Source organism: Diplotaxodon limnothrissa, linkage group LG16 (genome assembly GCF_057381915.1).
Source record: "Diplotaxodon limnothrissa isolate DT_005_m linkage group LG16, D_limnothrissa_male_GT1.1, whole genome shotgun sequence".
NCBI classification, from domain to species: domain Eukaryota; kingdom Metazoa; phylum Chordata; class Actinopteri; order Cichliformes; family Cichlidae; genus Diplotaxodon; species Diplotaxodon limnothrissa.
Window position 1 is genome coordinate 33,103,229 of NC_140611.1, and position 14,653 is coordinate 33,117,881.

At 41.0% G+C, this 14,653-nt stretch overlaps 2 protein-coding genes and 1 non-coding gene across 3 annotated transcripts; all 3 read left to right on the plus strand.

The window, feature by feature from the left end:
* Positions 1–806: 806 nt before the first annotated feature.
* On the plus strand, positions 807–12,238 carry cops8 (COP9 signalosome subunit 8). The gene is made up of 7 exons (XM_085374552.1): positions 807–903; positions 1,553–1,623; positions 1,771–1,819; positions 3,212–3,344; positions 10,727–10,834; positions 10,951–11,013; positions 11,702–12,238. The coding sequence occupies exons 1-7, from the start codon at positions 832–834 to the stop codon at positions 11,779–11,781; spliced, it is 576 nt and encodes a 191-aa protein (XP_085230678.1). The 5' UTR covers positions 807–831; the 3' UTR covers positions 11,782–12,238.
* Positions 4,859–7,530, plus strand: trim63b (tripartite motif containing 63b). Its single transcript, XM_085373870.1, has one exon. The coding sequence runs from the start codon at positions 5,025–5,027 to the stop codon at positions 6,072–6,074; it is 1,050 nt and encodes a 349-aa protein (XP_085229996.1). The 5' UTR covers positions 4,859–5,024; the 3' UTR covers positions 6,075–7,530.
* Positions 12,239–14,362: 2,124 nt separating the features above from the next.
* On the plus strand, positions 14,363–14,436 carry trnai-aau (transfer RNA isoleucine (anticodon AAU)). The gene has a single exon. It is a non-coding gene; the product is annotated as a tRNA-Ile (tRNA).
* Positions 14,437–14,653: the final 217 nt, after the last annotated feature.

Genomic DNA, 14,653 nt, shown 5'->3' on the forward strand with positions numbered 1-14,653 from the left:
ACATACCCAGTGGCGGTCCTAGCCTGTGTGGCTCCCTGGGCAAACACTCCCTCTGCCCCCCCCAAACACACACACACACAGACAGACATACACATAAAACATATTAAGGATTGTACATAAACATAAAACTGTTGTTGGAGCCATGCTGAATTTCACCAGAGAAACACACACACACACAGACATATGAAGAGAGAGAGAGAGTGCGCCTAGTATGCAAACAGCCACCAAACAGCCATCATAATTCATCATACAATGAGAACAGAACAAATCAACAATTGACAATGATTAATTAATATTAAAACCTGTAACATAATGTATTGTTTGGAGTTTAGTCTGTTACTGTTACTATTTTTACCATTTCTTCTTGGAGCATGTAACCCACATAATTTCCTTAGGGATTAATAAAGTATTCTGATTCTGATTGTTTCAGAATACATGACCTGCCATTATCCAATGACACATCTGCTTACCTGTATCTTGTGCTCGTTTCTCCTCCTCTTCCTTTCTCTTTTTTCTAAGCTGAAGACATGATGGCTTTGAACTTTTCTTGTCCATCTTCCATTGGTTTTAATTTTACACTCTAGTATGAACACCCATCCCTCAACCCGAGGATCACCACAACATAACCTAATAAACCTACACCTTAGTTCACTTTGTCTAGGGTTTATTTAGAGGATTTCGCACAACCCAGGATTCACTGTAGTTTGCGTTTTGGCCAGCAGAGGACGCGGGTGATCACACACCCGACGTCGGACTCGTAATAATACGGCGAAGACACCAAAGAAGAAGAAGTAGAAGCAGAAGTTTCCGGTGCAACAGCTAGGCATCATCATGCCTACTGCTGTGATTATGGAGGAAAATTTTGATAAACTATTAGAGCAGTGTGAAGCCCAAGAGCTTGAGGTAAGGACTTTGTGATCTTAAATATGAACAGGAAGGTCGCAGAGATTTTGTGGCTTTGAAAGCAGGATGGGAACGCTGCGGTTTTTAGATATATTAGGCTAGCGTACTGGCTACGAAACCTAGCCTGTGTGTAGCCTACCTTAAAGCTCTGTGAAATTAACTTATCAAACACGTTTTCTCGTAGGCGAAACATTCTCATGTTAAAAATGAGATATAGGCTGTAGCAACGTGTTCATGTTGGACTGCTCTTTGCTTTACCTTTACTTGTCAGCAGATAGTAGGAAGTTAGCGATCATAATCTCTCCGTTAAATTGGAACATATCTGCAGGTCATGTGTTTGATTTAAGAACCTTTAAGTCTTATCTGTGTTGACAGTCTGTCTGTCTATCTGCATGCAGCCTACGGACTGACAGTTTATAGTATAAGAATAAATGAGCGAGACTAGTACTGTAATGTTAGCAGGAGCTAAAACTATTAACTGGACGCTTGCTGTTGGCTGGGTGAACATCAGCGACTATTATTTTTTCTTTATTATGACAATAATAAGACAATAATAATAACCCGTTTTCTCTGAGAAGTAACATTTGTTCAGTTTTCCGCTTGTTTTAGTTCCAATGTTTAATCGCACACCTGCATTTCTTTGTAACAGGCTCCAGGGGGCATTGCAACACCTCAGGTCTACGCTCAGCTGCTGGCGCTCTATTTACTTAATAATGACATGTAAGTCTCTGATCTCTATGTATTTATAAAAAGAAATACATTTAAATCTATATTTGGGTCTCAGATTGCAGGTAGCTGATTTAGTTGATGAGACCCTTTTTACTGCCTGTATCTGTATTATGAATGTGTTGTGTGTTTTCCTAACAGGAATAATGGCAGGTATCTGTGGAAGAGGATTCCCCAAGCAATAAAATCGGTAAGCTTGTTAAAACATGTGTAAACATTGCTAAAAAAAAATAACATTTGAGCATGTAAATGTGAACAGTAAATGCTGTTTACTTTAAAATCCAATGTTGGTTTTATTACATTTTTCAAACCTACTCATACTGTCATGTACACAGTTACTAGACACTTTGTAAGGTGCACTTTGCTAGTACTGGATGAGCCCTCTTTTGCCCTCAGAGCTGCCTTAATTCTTTGTGCATTCATAGATTCAACGAGGTGCTGGTTTTAGAGGTTTTGGTCCATGTTGACATGATGTCATCACACAGTTGGTGCAGATTTGTTGGGTGCTTATCTCTGACATAAATCTCCTATTCTGAAACCTCTCTAAACGCTGTACTTGCTTAAGATATGATGACTGTGGAGCCCATTTGATTAGCCTTCCTATCAGTTCGAAACAGTTTGACCATTCTCCTCTAAACTCTGTCATCAACAAGAAGTGGCACTCATTTGATTTTTCCTTTTTTCTGAAAATACAGTGTAAATCCTAGATGAAAAATCCCAGCAGATCAGAAGTTTCCTAAATACTCAGACCAGCCCATCTGACACCACCAACCATTCAAAGTGTCTTGTATTACCATTCTTCGTCATTCGAATACTCAATTTGAATAGCATTTTGTCTTTGTCTCGTCTTGTGTGAATGCACTAAGTTAATGTCATGTGACTGGTTGATTTAATGAGTAAAGACAAACTCATGGATTGGAGAAGTCCTTTAATGACTGAGCAGCCAGATCCATCATAGCATCACAAAGGGATGGCACAAGGAGCCAATGGTGAGAGGCTAATAAAGATTTCTTTTTCTAGTCCCTGTTTGCTTTGGATCAACTGGAGGCTTTTCATGGAGCTTTCAGAACAATATGATAATAAGGAATTATATTCTAGCTTCAAATTAGAAGTTAGAAATGTATGGTCTGTGTTTTTCATCACCTTTTTGCCATTGTGGTGCCTGCATCACATTTAATATTAAGGGCATACCACCCTGACACAACCAGTTCCATGTTTCTAGAAAAATTGCTCAACTTTAAATGTAAGTAACTAAAAACATATGTAATTGGCATTTTCACTTGTATTGCAAAATGATCTTAAGTCCTGGCAGATCAATTTGCCCCACAGGAAAACTTTTTGGACCTGCTTAGACAACCAAGAGAGCACTATGAAATAAATGGAATTATGGTACTGCCAATCAAGTCATGACTTCTTGCCAAGTCCAAGAAAAGACAATTTAAGGATGATGGAACCATTGTGATCCAACAGTGTTACATATATATTGGGCTGTGAATGTTCTTCACAGTAGCATTAAAGCCACTACCTGGTCAAGTGTTGCATTCTGATTGTGTTTGAAATGCTTCTCACTTGTTTCCTGCAGGCAAATCCTGAATTAGCAGCTATATGGGCAGTGGGCCAGCGTATTTGGCAGAGAGACTTTCCAGGGATCTACACAGCCATTGCTGCTTATCAGTGGTCGGAGAATATTCTTCATGTCATGGAGGCCCTTAGAGGTAACCAAAAAATGTTAAGAACACTAGTTGACTTCTCGTGCCTCACGTTGACCTGTTATTACACTCTTCAGATTAATTATGCTTCCAAATATTCTTTATCTGATATATAAATTTGGCTCTGTTGAAACTAGGAACTAAGGCAACATGTTCTTTCAGCAGGTTTAAGTGAGTTCAATATTTTAAAAAAGTTTCATAAATCATTTAGAATAACTGCCAGCAGGGGGCAACAGCTGAACCCAGTCAGGGCTATGAGGCAACAAAGCAATGGGAAAATAAACAGAAACCCTCATGGTCATGAAGGGTACATCAAATAACCACAACAAGATACTTGCATATTAAGAAGGTGGTTGCGTACCTACATATTTTTCTGTTTTTCAGATCACCTTCTCAACTTCAAAGGAAACATCAGGTCATAAAGTTATATCATCTGATGGTCACAGTTCTAGCTGCATTTGTATCATGTGTCAATTACATTGTGCAACAGTTTAAGAATAGCTTCTCACTTATGTTTATGACACTGTGTGTTGATCAGATATTAATGCTCAGAACAGTATGTCATAGCACAGTTAAGCAACCACTGGTCATAACTGCTTAGTAGATGTGTGAATAAACATTAACAAAAAATGTGCAACAGTCAAGAACTGCAGCATTTATTCAAGATTACATTTTTTTGCAATCTGACTGTACTTCCAGGCACTTAATGTACTGAGTGTATTCATGACCATCATACAGCTCACATTAATTAGAATATTGCATAATATATATTTTTTCCATCAATGTGTTAAAAGAATACATTTCCAAACGTATAAATTAATCTGAATATTTTTAATAAATCTGTTTAAATCAAAGCCACAAAACGAAGACATTAAATATATTGAGAACCTAAAAAGTAATAAAATATATTATCATCTTACCTTAAATTTAATTTAACAGTCTCACTAAATTGTGGATTTTATTATTAAACTCATCAGGTTCCAGTGCTGAAGAATAAGCATTGCAAAAGAAAGAGACTAGCAGGTAAATTATCATTTAGAAAAAAGAGGCTTAAATGTTGTGTCCGTGGTAGTTTAATAAACATAATTGATCCTCAGCCATTTGCTTTTACCGGTTAGTTTAATTTAAAACGTATGAAAATTGCTTTTCTGTACAGTCACTCCATTTACTAAACAGAACCGGTTACATAAATTGGCACATTGAGCAGATAAATGAAAAGAAATCAAATGGAAAAACAGCCAAGTCACAGGATCTTGACACAGACTTGTTTACCAATAATACTGAGCCCTCTTTCTCAGGTCGAGCTCCTCTGAGCCGGTCACATGGACCCTGTTTGTCTGTACTCAGTTGGCCACTTGGGTCACTGTTAGAGGGGACTCTGCGCCCACTGGGGCATGTGACACATGCTGCAATGGGTAGGAGGGGGAGTTTCGGTGAAAAGATCCTAGGCTAGCAAGCGGGTAGGAATGCCTGGTGGAAAGGATCGGGTGTCACCAGCTGTGAGTGTGCAGTATAAAGGACAGAGCCGCTAGCTCTCAACCAGAATAGATATCAGCATTTCAAGTACGGCACACCAACAGGAGAAGTTCTTAGACGCTGTACTCTCTTTTAGCGACTCAGCTTTTAGCTTTCTCCTTGTGAGAACATAAGACTTCCTAGTCTAGGTGTACGCATAAAACTTACGAAATGGACATCCAGAGGACAGGATCTGTAGTTCGGCCCCCCAGCCCCATGGATAGCCTTGAGAAGCAGCTGAGCTGCCCCATCTGCCTGGACATGTTCACGAAGCCTGTGGTCATCCTGCCTTGCCAGCACAACCTGTGCCGTAGCTGTGCCAGTGACCTCTATGACTCGCGCAACCCGTACCGCTTTTCTGGTGGCGTCTTTCGCTGCCCTACCTGCCGGTTTGAGGTTGTGCTCGACCGCCATGGTGTGCACGGGCTTCAGCGAAACCTGTTAGTGGAAAATATCATTGACATCTACAAGCAGCAGCAAGAACTAAGTGGCAGTGGAAAGACAGAAACCAACCTGAAGCCTAAAGAGTCCAAAGAGCCAAAGTGCCAGGAACATGAGGATGAGAAAATCAACATCTACTGTGTGACCTGCCAAACACCCACCTGCTCCATGTGCAAAGTGTTTGGCCAGCATAAGGACTGTGAGGTGGCCCCTCTAACAACTGTTTATGAGACCCAGAAGGGTGAACTGAGTAATGCTATCGATACGCTGGTGACCAGCAATGGTCTCCTGCAGTCTCTGCTTAATCAGATGGAAGACGCCTGCCGTGCTGTACAGGAAAACGCTCAGCGTGCCAAGCAGGGCCTCGCTGAGCGGTTTGATCTGCTATATGCTATCCTAGAAGAGCGTAAGGGCATTTTACTTGAGCAGATTGGGAAAGAGCAAGATGAAAAGGTGGCAGCTCTGCGGGCACTGGCTCAGCGTTACGGTGAGCGACTGCAGGCCAGCTCAGAGCTGACTGATTCGGCTGTGAGGGCATTGGAGCAGAGCGGAGCTGCTGAGTTCCTGTTGGCTTCGAAGGGCCTTATCACACAGACCAAAGATGCAGCCAAAGCCTCACTGGGGGAAGAGAGGCCCGAGCCAGGCTTTGAGAAGATGGACCACTTCACTATATCAACGGAGCGTGTTGAAAGAGTCCTTGGAAAAATGGACTTTGGAGTGGTTGGAGATGATGATGAATTTGAGGATGCAGAGGAAGAGGAGGAAGAAGAGGAGGAATGATGAGAATTGGAAGTTGTTTTGAACTTAAGTACTCTTGAAGGTGTTTTGAAATAGGGCAGTGTTTGTCTTGAGGACTGAAATATTAAGGAGGTGAAAGAGGATGTGGGCTGAAACTGTTTGCCCTGTCAGTGCAATATCTAATTTCAGTGTCATATTCATTCTTTTTTTCTTAAGTTCTTTTTATACTTTTGTACCTCTAAGTCTGTTAAATGTAGAAACAGGTAGTATTTAGGAATAGTTGTTATTTTAGATTTCCTTTCTCACTTTTTTTGTGGAATTGGTGATCAACTGACCTCGATGTAATCACCAAGTCTGTTGTTACTGGTAATAAACCTGCATGAATTGAAGCAGCAATGTTCTTTATTTTTAGCTCAATGTAAGCCCAACTTAAAATATTGATTTATTTATATTAAATAAATGGGGCTTAAAAGGAAAAAAAAACCCTACATGACTTAGGATTATTTTGGTGCTACAGACTTTTGGAGTGCTTCCATCCAAATGGTTCCCAGTCTGTTGCTGCTCTTACTTGGCAGTGGACTGTATTTAAAAATAAAGCCCCTTGCCATGTCCTGTCTGCTTTGCCTTTGCTGGTGAAAAGTGGGGGCTATTTTTAAGAGGTGAGATGGTGAGAGGTGATAGCTCACCCTGGAATAGACTGACAGGGAAGGACAAGCCAGGTCCCGTTTCTCCTGCATAAAACTCCCATCCTCCCACTCACTGATGTCTTACTCAGCACCTCCAACCCAACTCTGAAGTGTCAGAGGGGCATGCTAAGAAAGGCCTGTCCAGTTGCCACACAAGTCATTCTCTAGCGGCCAAGAGGCCATGGTAAAAATATACATCTTCCCTGAGGCTGGGTTACAGAAAAAACCCCTTGAGATGATCGGCCTTGTTGGGTCAGGAGCATTTGAATTTACAGATGGTCAGCTGCCAGAAAGTTGTTCCAACACAAGAAGCAGTTTTATAAGCTGTGTCTCTTTTTAATAGGAGTTTTTAGCATAGTGATGCACAACAAAATGGGTTTCATTTGGATTTCTTGATTTAAGAGGTTGTTTGAATCAGAACAGTATTTAAATAAATAAGGATTGTGGCTATTTGATCTCAGGCCTCCATTTCAGGGACGACACAGAGGACACCCAGTCAGTTTTTATAGTCCAACATATTTTTTTTAGTTTGTTTTTGGCTAAGCTTTTGTTTTCAGTGCAGTTTAGTTTGTCTACAAAAACTTTGTCTTTATTCGAGTCACAGTTACAGTTTGTTTTTTAAGGTTCAGGAAAAGAATTATTTAGAATAAGCTTCTGTAACATTTTAGTGAGACAGAACACCTCGCCAGAATATGATTATGAATTATTTGTTCAGGTCCCCTGAATCTTTTGGATATATTTAATGGTCCCCACCACACACAAACCCAAACACACACTGATCTCAATCAGTAGAATCACACCATTCTTCAAGCACTCTTCCTTTACATAAATAAAGATTTTTTTTATTTTTTTAATAAATTAATGGAAGAAACAAATTGGTGTATATAATGGTCAAACTTCCCTAGAGCTGGACCCACAGATCATCCCCCCCCCCCCCCCCCCCCCCCAATGCTGAAACGCCACCTACAGTCATGACTTTGGTTAAAACTCAAGCGCAGCTGTTGCGTAAACGGTGTTGACATATTTTCCAAGACATGTGTTCAGCTTCTTTTTGCCTCTTTTCGATAAGAGCAGTAACATTTAGGACAGGAAGCTCGTTGGACATCACAATGGGAACGCGCTCTTGACAATCTCCGGCCTTCCCCTACACAGCTGTCTTTTCTCATCCCACTTGTTATTGTTACTGCTGCTAACGGCTGCAGCAGACAGGAGGATGATTGTTGGTATACACACAACCCGTTGCTAGGCTATAAAACACCAAAGGCCATAACCCCAAGGCACTTGCGTGATAGCTGCTGTAGCAGCAGCGAATACCTGCCAGCGTATGTTGTTTTTGAGGCCCTGTCACTCCTACAGTAATCTCCACAGCACGTCAAGTCAGGCTAGATAAACAGGGCAGTCTGGAAGCTGAAGCCAGAGCCTGCTGATAAAGTCTTCAACGGGTCTGTGGTGTGAGCTTATTTGTGATTCGGCTTAAGCATGCTTCATTTAACAGATCTTTAATTAAGTGTACTTGATTGTGGAATTCATTTTAGCTCAAGTCAAAGTTTCCTGAACAACAAATGCAAGATTTCACTTAAAGCAAACCCAGATGGTATGATGAATTAAAGACAATTTTTTTGTTAAGACTAGCTTTGTTTGATTTTCCCAGAGCAGTTCCTGTTAGAGCTGCGTGTCATTGTGTGTTTGTTTGGGCTGGGATGAAGTGACTTGCCAAACACATACAATTACCACAAGAAAGGTTAAAAATCTGCAAAGTCAGCAGAGTGAGAAACAAAGAGCTTCTTCCAAGGCCAGTGCACTGTCTAGTTTTAAAGAAATCAGCATCAGAATTTGTTAAGTTCCTTTCCCACCACATTCTCTGAAATTTGGTCCAGGGGGCGTTGTGTAATCTTGCAGATGGACAGAGAAACAAATACCCTTACTTGACATTTACTCAGGATGTAACAATGTTGAAACTAAGACTAAAGCCATGATGCAGCTGTTCAGTTTTATTAGGATGATACGTCTCATACTTAAAACATGAAGTTGGGAAAACGCATTACTGATGATGTATGCATCATCAGTAATGCGTGAATGCATGTTGGGAGTGACAGATCTGGGTTATGGCATAAGTGAGACAGTACAAAAGATGGAAAATCCTCTCCAGCATTGACATTTCAGTATTAAGTGATGCCCCAGGGATGAGATCAGTGATGCACGCTACATGAGTGCAGCTGACCATAGCAGAACAAAGCCTCTGAATATCTATAAAACTAATCAATTACCTTAAAGTGTTAAAGTCAGTGGAAGAACACAAATTATTGCCTGAAAATGCAATAATGATTGGGCTTGAATTTATTGCATTGCATATTCAAAATGGAAATAGTTTGATAACCAGATTTCACTATTAAGGACCAAAGGCAGTGATAAATCATGTAAAAATAATAGAAGACAAAAACAATGTTCCCCCTCAATCCATGGAAAAATCAGTGAGTGATCCCAAGTGACCTGCAAAAATCATCAGATTTTGTGTACATCAGCTTTACTTTTTTCATTCAACCCATGCAAAATATTTCCAGAGTTACAGACCCTCAGAGTGCAAAGGTGTGGGTTGAAATTTGGAGCTTTTTTTTTTTTTAATCCGCTTACTGGTCCAGGATTTTAACTGCATGAGTACCAAAGAGATCCACATGACCTCTCCAGAGTTGAGGGAAAAATAAAAAACACATTAAGTTCTGTTTAAAAACTGGAGCCAAATCAATTTTACACCCACACTAAGGGTCATGGTCTAAGGAGAAAATGTTTCTGTCCAGCCCTGTAACCAGTTTTGAGCAACATTTTAATAGGATATATCATAGTTGAAATAAACTGCACCAGTTTAATGTCCACGAGAAGAAAAAAGCTTTGGTACCATAAATGTTTAATATGTTTCTGATCAGAATCAGAATCGTGTTTATTGGCCAAGTATATGTGCAGACACATACAGGGAATTTGGTTCCGGTAGATGGTGGCTCTCAAGCACAGTGATGTAAAACAAACACACACACACACACACACACACACACACACACACACACACACACACACACACACACGTGTCTATATATACACATTACACATACATACACAAAGCTGTGTAAACCAACTATAAATAACGGATCTAAACTTATATACATAAAATACAGAAATGAATGAGGTGGAATGAATACTACAAAATGTACACAAGGTGCAGCTGCAGTCTGGCAGTGGGAGCAGTGTGACAGGTCAACTGTTAAGAAGGGAGATGGTGAGGGGAAAGAAACTGTTCCTGTGTCGGGTGGTCCTGGTCTGCAGGCTTCTGATCATTCAAAGGGGGGAAAAAACTCTAAAGTGTGATTCATGAATGATTGCTAGCTTGTGAAAACAAATTATACAAGCCCCCCCCCCCCCCCCCCCCCCCCCCCCCACCACCACACACACATTTTCATACTAGCCTCATCGTCCAGCCACAGTTCCTTTTGGGTCAGAATAATTTTCCTTAATGTATTTTGACAGTCTGTAATTCTGGCAGGTTTCATAGCATGAAGGTAAAACTGTACATGGCTTTTTAAATATAATAAAGTTGTGCTCAGAGGGAAAGATCTATTCAGAATACTTTTTAAGTACATGTTTCATATGTAATTTAAAACAGCCTGTGAATATAGATTATTTGTGCTTTGTACGTTATGAGATGAACAGTCTGTTCAGTGGTTCATTATAATCTGATGTGTTTCTGGTTCTCAGAGCTTTGTTCCTTAGAATATAATAAATCACTCCTGAAGAATTGTTCGTCTCAGCATGTGACCTCCTGTGCTGTTGCTCATTAGAAGTGCTGTTTACACGAGACATGTTGCTTAAATATCATGTTAAAATGCTGTAACATCATACTCTCCTCGTGCCTGGAAGCTCCCAGCAAGTTGCCCTGTTTGCTGTGCACTTTAAATAGAACCAGAGCCTAGATTTAGCTCATATGCACTCCATATGGACCTATCTCATATGTCTTCACAGAGAGCACACGGCAGCGGGCGTACAGCCTTGTGGCCCAGGCGTACACTTCCATCGCAGCGGAGGATTTTGCTGCCTTTGTGGGCTACTCTGTGGAAGAGGCGGTGAAGGGTAATGTTATATCTGCTTTTTTTTAATCAGTCAGTAATCTTGCTCTCAATTTTATCACATTACTTTATACAAAGTTATTAAGAATTTTTTTTTTCTTTTTTCCCCTCACTTCAAAGGTGTGGTGAGCCAAGGCTGGCAGGCAGACGCCAACACCAGAATGGTGATGCCCAAAAAACCAGGTAGGTGGCAGTGTTGCTCTGTTAAACTGCGACCAGGATGTACCCAAAAGGAGCATCCAACTCCCAGGCTTCTCCTCCCCGGGGATTTTATTAGACACATAAAAATGCTGTGAGCACAGATTTAGGACTTGGGTCATGCTGACATTGTTTTTCCTTGAAATTCTTGAAGTATGTGATTATCGTCCATATAGCCCAAATTTTATCACGGTCACATGTCCGCGATTCAAAGCGTCAAGGCCTAATCCACGGGTTTGTTGATTTATGTGGACATACCAGGGGACATCTGTCTTATCTGTAATCATCAGAACTTACTGCATGACTGAAGCATCTGCTGCACACATGCATGCAACCAACCAACCCACCCACATGAATCCCCCAACTTTCTTCCTTAGTTTTTATTGGCTCTTTTAGTTGTTGATCTCACACCAGAAACGATTCTATTTAAGATGGATGTAAAAAAATTGTGCTGGCCTGGCAGGTAGTTGTTGTTTAACAGGTGAGGAATAGTCTTGAGCTCACTTCTAGATGTGAACAGTAGGTCTAACTCGAATGAGCTGAGCTTCAGAGTCCGAGCATGTGGGCTAAAGAGCTAAAACTGAAAGGATGTAAGAAGATCGATAGCATTTGGCACAAGAGGAATCTCCCTCTGACTCAACTTCTCCTCCTCCGTGTCTCTCTCCTTCAACAGATCCTCCCCCTGTCTCGTTGGTTCCAAATGAGCAGCAGTTGGCCAGACTCACTGACTACGTGGCTTTTCTTGAGAACTGATAACCCACCACAGCCACTGCCACCCGTTTTCACCCACTCGGTACTGAGGGAGAATACAAGACTCTTCATCCTTCCTGCAGCCCTGGTTGAGACGTACACCCACCCCACCCCCCATCATCTTGCATGATTTCTCTGGGACATAGCTATTTATGTTCAGCGACTAATAAACCCTCTGCTCTTGATGTGTTGAAAATTTCAGACTGTGATGTTGTACATTTTTATGCTCTTCACGAACCCACCTGATGTCTAGATTTGGCCGTTTTTCAAAGGAAGCTTCATTTTCCCGTCACCAACTAATTCTTTCCTCCCAGCAGAAATACACAAACCAGCTTGTACAGTCCACTCCTTCTGTTTTAGCATTTAAAGTTGGCCTTGATATAAATGTCATCGGGTAACAGGAGTCTTGGCATGCATGCATCACCGTACGGAGACCTCATTTTGAAATTTTATGTTTTGACTGGTGAATAAATATTTTGCTGTTTCTATATTTCTCGTACTGTTCTTCTGAGTTTTGTCTGTAATTGGTGTTGTATTTCAGAGTCAACATTCACTGTAAATGAAAGTTTGTTGTCTTCTGTGGCCCAATATGAGGAAGCAGCCCTGTATTTATGTATGATTATGGACCACCAGGTAAGTTGATATTGGAGCAAATGGATATTTATACCCCAAAATCACATAAATTGTTCTGGAAAATGAAACGAGTTGCAGTTTAATCCTGGCGGTGGAAGGCAAAACTTTAAACACACAAACATTTTTTAACATCTCTGCTAAATATAATAAACTTCTAAAGTGATGCTTTCTAATTAACATCAGAGAGCTCACGGACATTTTTATTCTGTGATGTCATATCTGGCTGCCATCTGTTCCTCACTGCTGCAAAATAAAAGCCTGTATAAGGCCTCTCTGTTCTGTTTTGAGGCATAATTTGAAATGTGCACTTCTCCTTTACTTTGTAGTCATTTCAGCTTTTATTGTAGCTGGCACTGGAAGGGAGAGGCAGCCATTTGATGTGATTTAGTGTGAAATCCTGGACATCAGGGCCATTCCTTGCACTTTTGTGGTTGCAAGGATCTCATTTATTTCATGGCATGGTTTGCTTTGTTTTGAAAATGCCACATTGGACACGACTGCAAGCATGAAAATTGCCCGTCTGTTTACATTTGCTGCTGTGTGTCCTTTTAAGTCTGTCTCGGTCTACAGATTTGCAGCATGTAAAGGGAACTGTGAACTTAAAGATACTTCTCAGGGACTGGCACTGAACCAGCATGACAGTATCCACCAGGTTTAGTCAACACAAACACTAAAAGGTAATGGACCATAAGGATATACACACAGATGTGTGTCCAGCAAACTATTGTGCATAAACTGCCTAAACTAAGTAAAGAGTGCTTAATTCGATTTATATCAATAATTAATGTAGTATTAAGCTGACTGGAAGTTTAGTGACTGAGGGGTCAAACTCGAGGGCCGGTGTCCTGCAGGTTTTCGATATCACACTGGGTCATCACACCTCCATCAAATGATTAGTTCATTACCAGGCCTCTGGAGAACTTCAAGATATGTTGAGGAGGTAATTTAGCTATTTAAATCAGCTGTGTTGGATCAAGCACACATCTAAAACCTGCAGGAAAACAACCCTCTAGGCCTGGAGTTCGACATCTGTGAATTAAGGAAACACTGGCTCATGTGAAATCCAGGGTTTGGAGTTTTGGGTTATTCTCACTGTTTGTGCAGGATTCAGCTGGCAGCAGAGTTAGCACTAGAGGTCTGCATTCCCGCGGCTGTCCCGCGGGAGCCGCGGGACCCGACCAGATTTCTTGCGGCGCGGGAATAAATTTCCAAATAAAATGCGGTAGCGGTCGGTAACTCTGGTGTAATTTGAACGGGAGCGCGCGGTCTGAAAATATAGCGTGCCCGACATTTTTTCGGAACAGCATATCTGTGATTTCCTCATTCTAATTGAGCACTGGTACGGCCAACTATTTTGTTCTTTTGTTTACAATTTTAAGTGACTTTTTTTTTTTCGCGACACTTTCCCTACTGTGTTGACAGAAAAATGTTACGTTTGTATTTTACATAAAAATAACAAGTAGGCCACAATGCTGTATTCGTTTTTATTTATTTTATTTTTGCAACACGTTTTCCATGTTAAAAGATAAATGTTGCATGTTGACAGATAAATGCATCTTGTTTAAGAAAAATAAATACAATCATTGCACAACCTGCAGTTTTATCTGTTATCTCTATTTTTTGGTGGTACCCCATTTAAATGTGAGATTTTGGAAACCAGATCTAAATTTAGCGGGAACGGTCGGGTCGGGTAGAAAATTATTCTAAGCGGGCAGCGGGTGAACAAAGACTGAATATACAGCGGGAGCGGTCGGGTGCGGTACAAAACCTTGCGGGAGCGGGCGGGAGCGGGACTAAAAAAACATTCCCGCGCAGACCTCTAGTTAGCACTGCCCATACGGGCCAAGGACACTGTCACGAGAGGAAGCAGCCAAGAATAATTCGTATAGTGCTCACTGTACAGAAAACAAACTAACACCCGCGGAACCACCGTGAATGTGCATTGCAGCGTGGCCGGTTAGCTCAGTTGGTTAGAGCGTGGTGCTAATAACGCCAAGGTCGCGGGTTCGATCCCCGTACGGGCCAAGGTTCTCCTATTGGTAATTGAATATGTGACGCGTCGTGAGTTTTCCACGTTGTGCATGATTTCATCGACATGCAGTTCAAACAAAGTTTGTTTTGTTTTTTCAGGTTAACTGTTACAAGGACACCAGTCTTTTCCTACTTGAGACGAAAATGCCTGTATTTACGAGTTTTAATAATTAGGGTTACGTTTTTAAGTTATATATTAAGTTTAAGTTAT

Coding starts and splice junctions, on each gene's coding strand:
- cops8 (XM_085374552.1), top strand. CDS start 832: ATGCCTACTGCTGTGATTATGGAGGAAAATTTTGATAAACTATTAGAG. Junction 904..1,552: donor GTGAAGCCCAAGAGCTTGAG/GTAAGGACTTTG, acceptor TCTTTGTAACAG/GCTCCAGGGGGCATTGCAAC. Junction 10,835..10,950: donor TGTGGAAGAGGCGGTGAAGG/GTAATGTTATAT, acceptor CTCACTTCAAAG/GTGTGGTGAGCCAAGGCTGG.
- trim63b (XM_085373870.1), top strand. CDS start 5,025: ATGGACATCCAGAGGACAGGATCTGTAGTTCGGCCCCCCAGCCCCATG.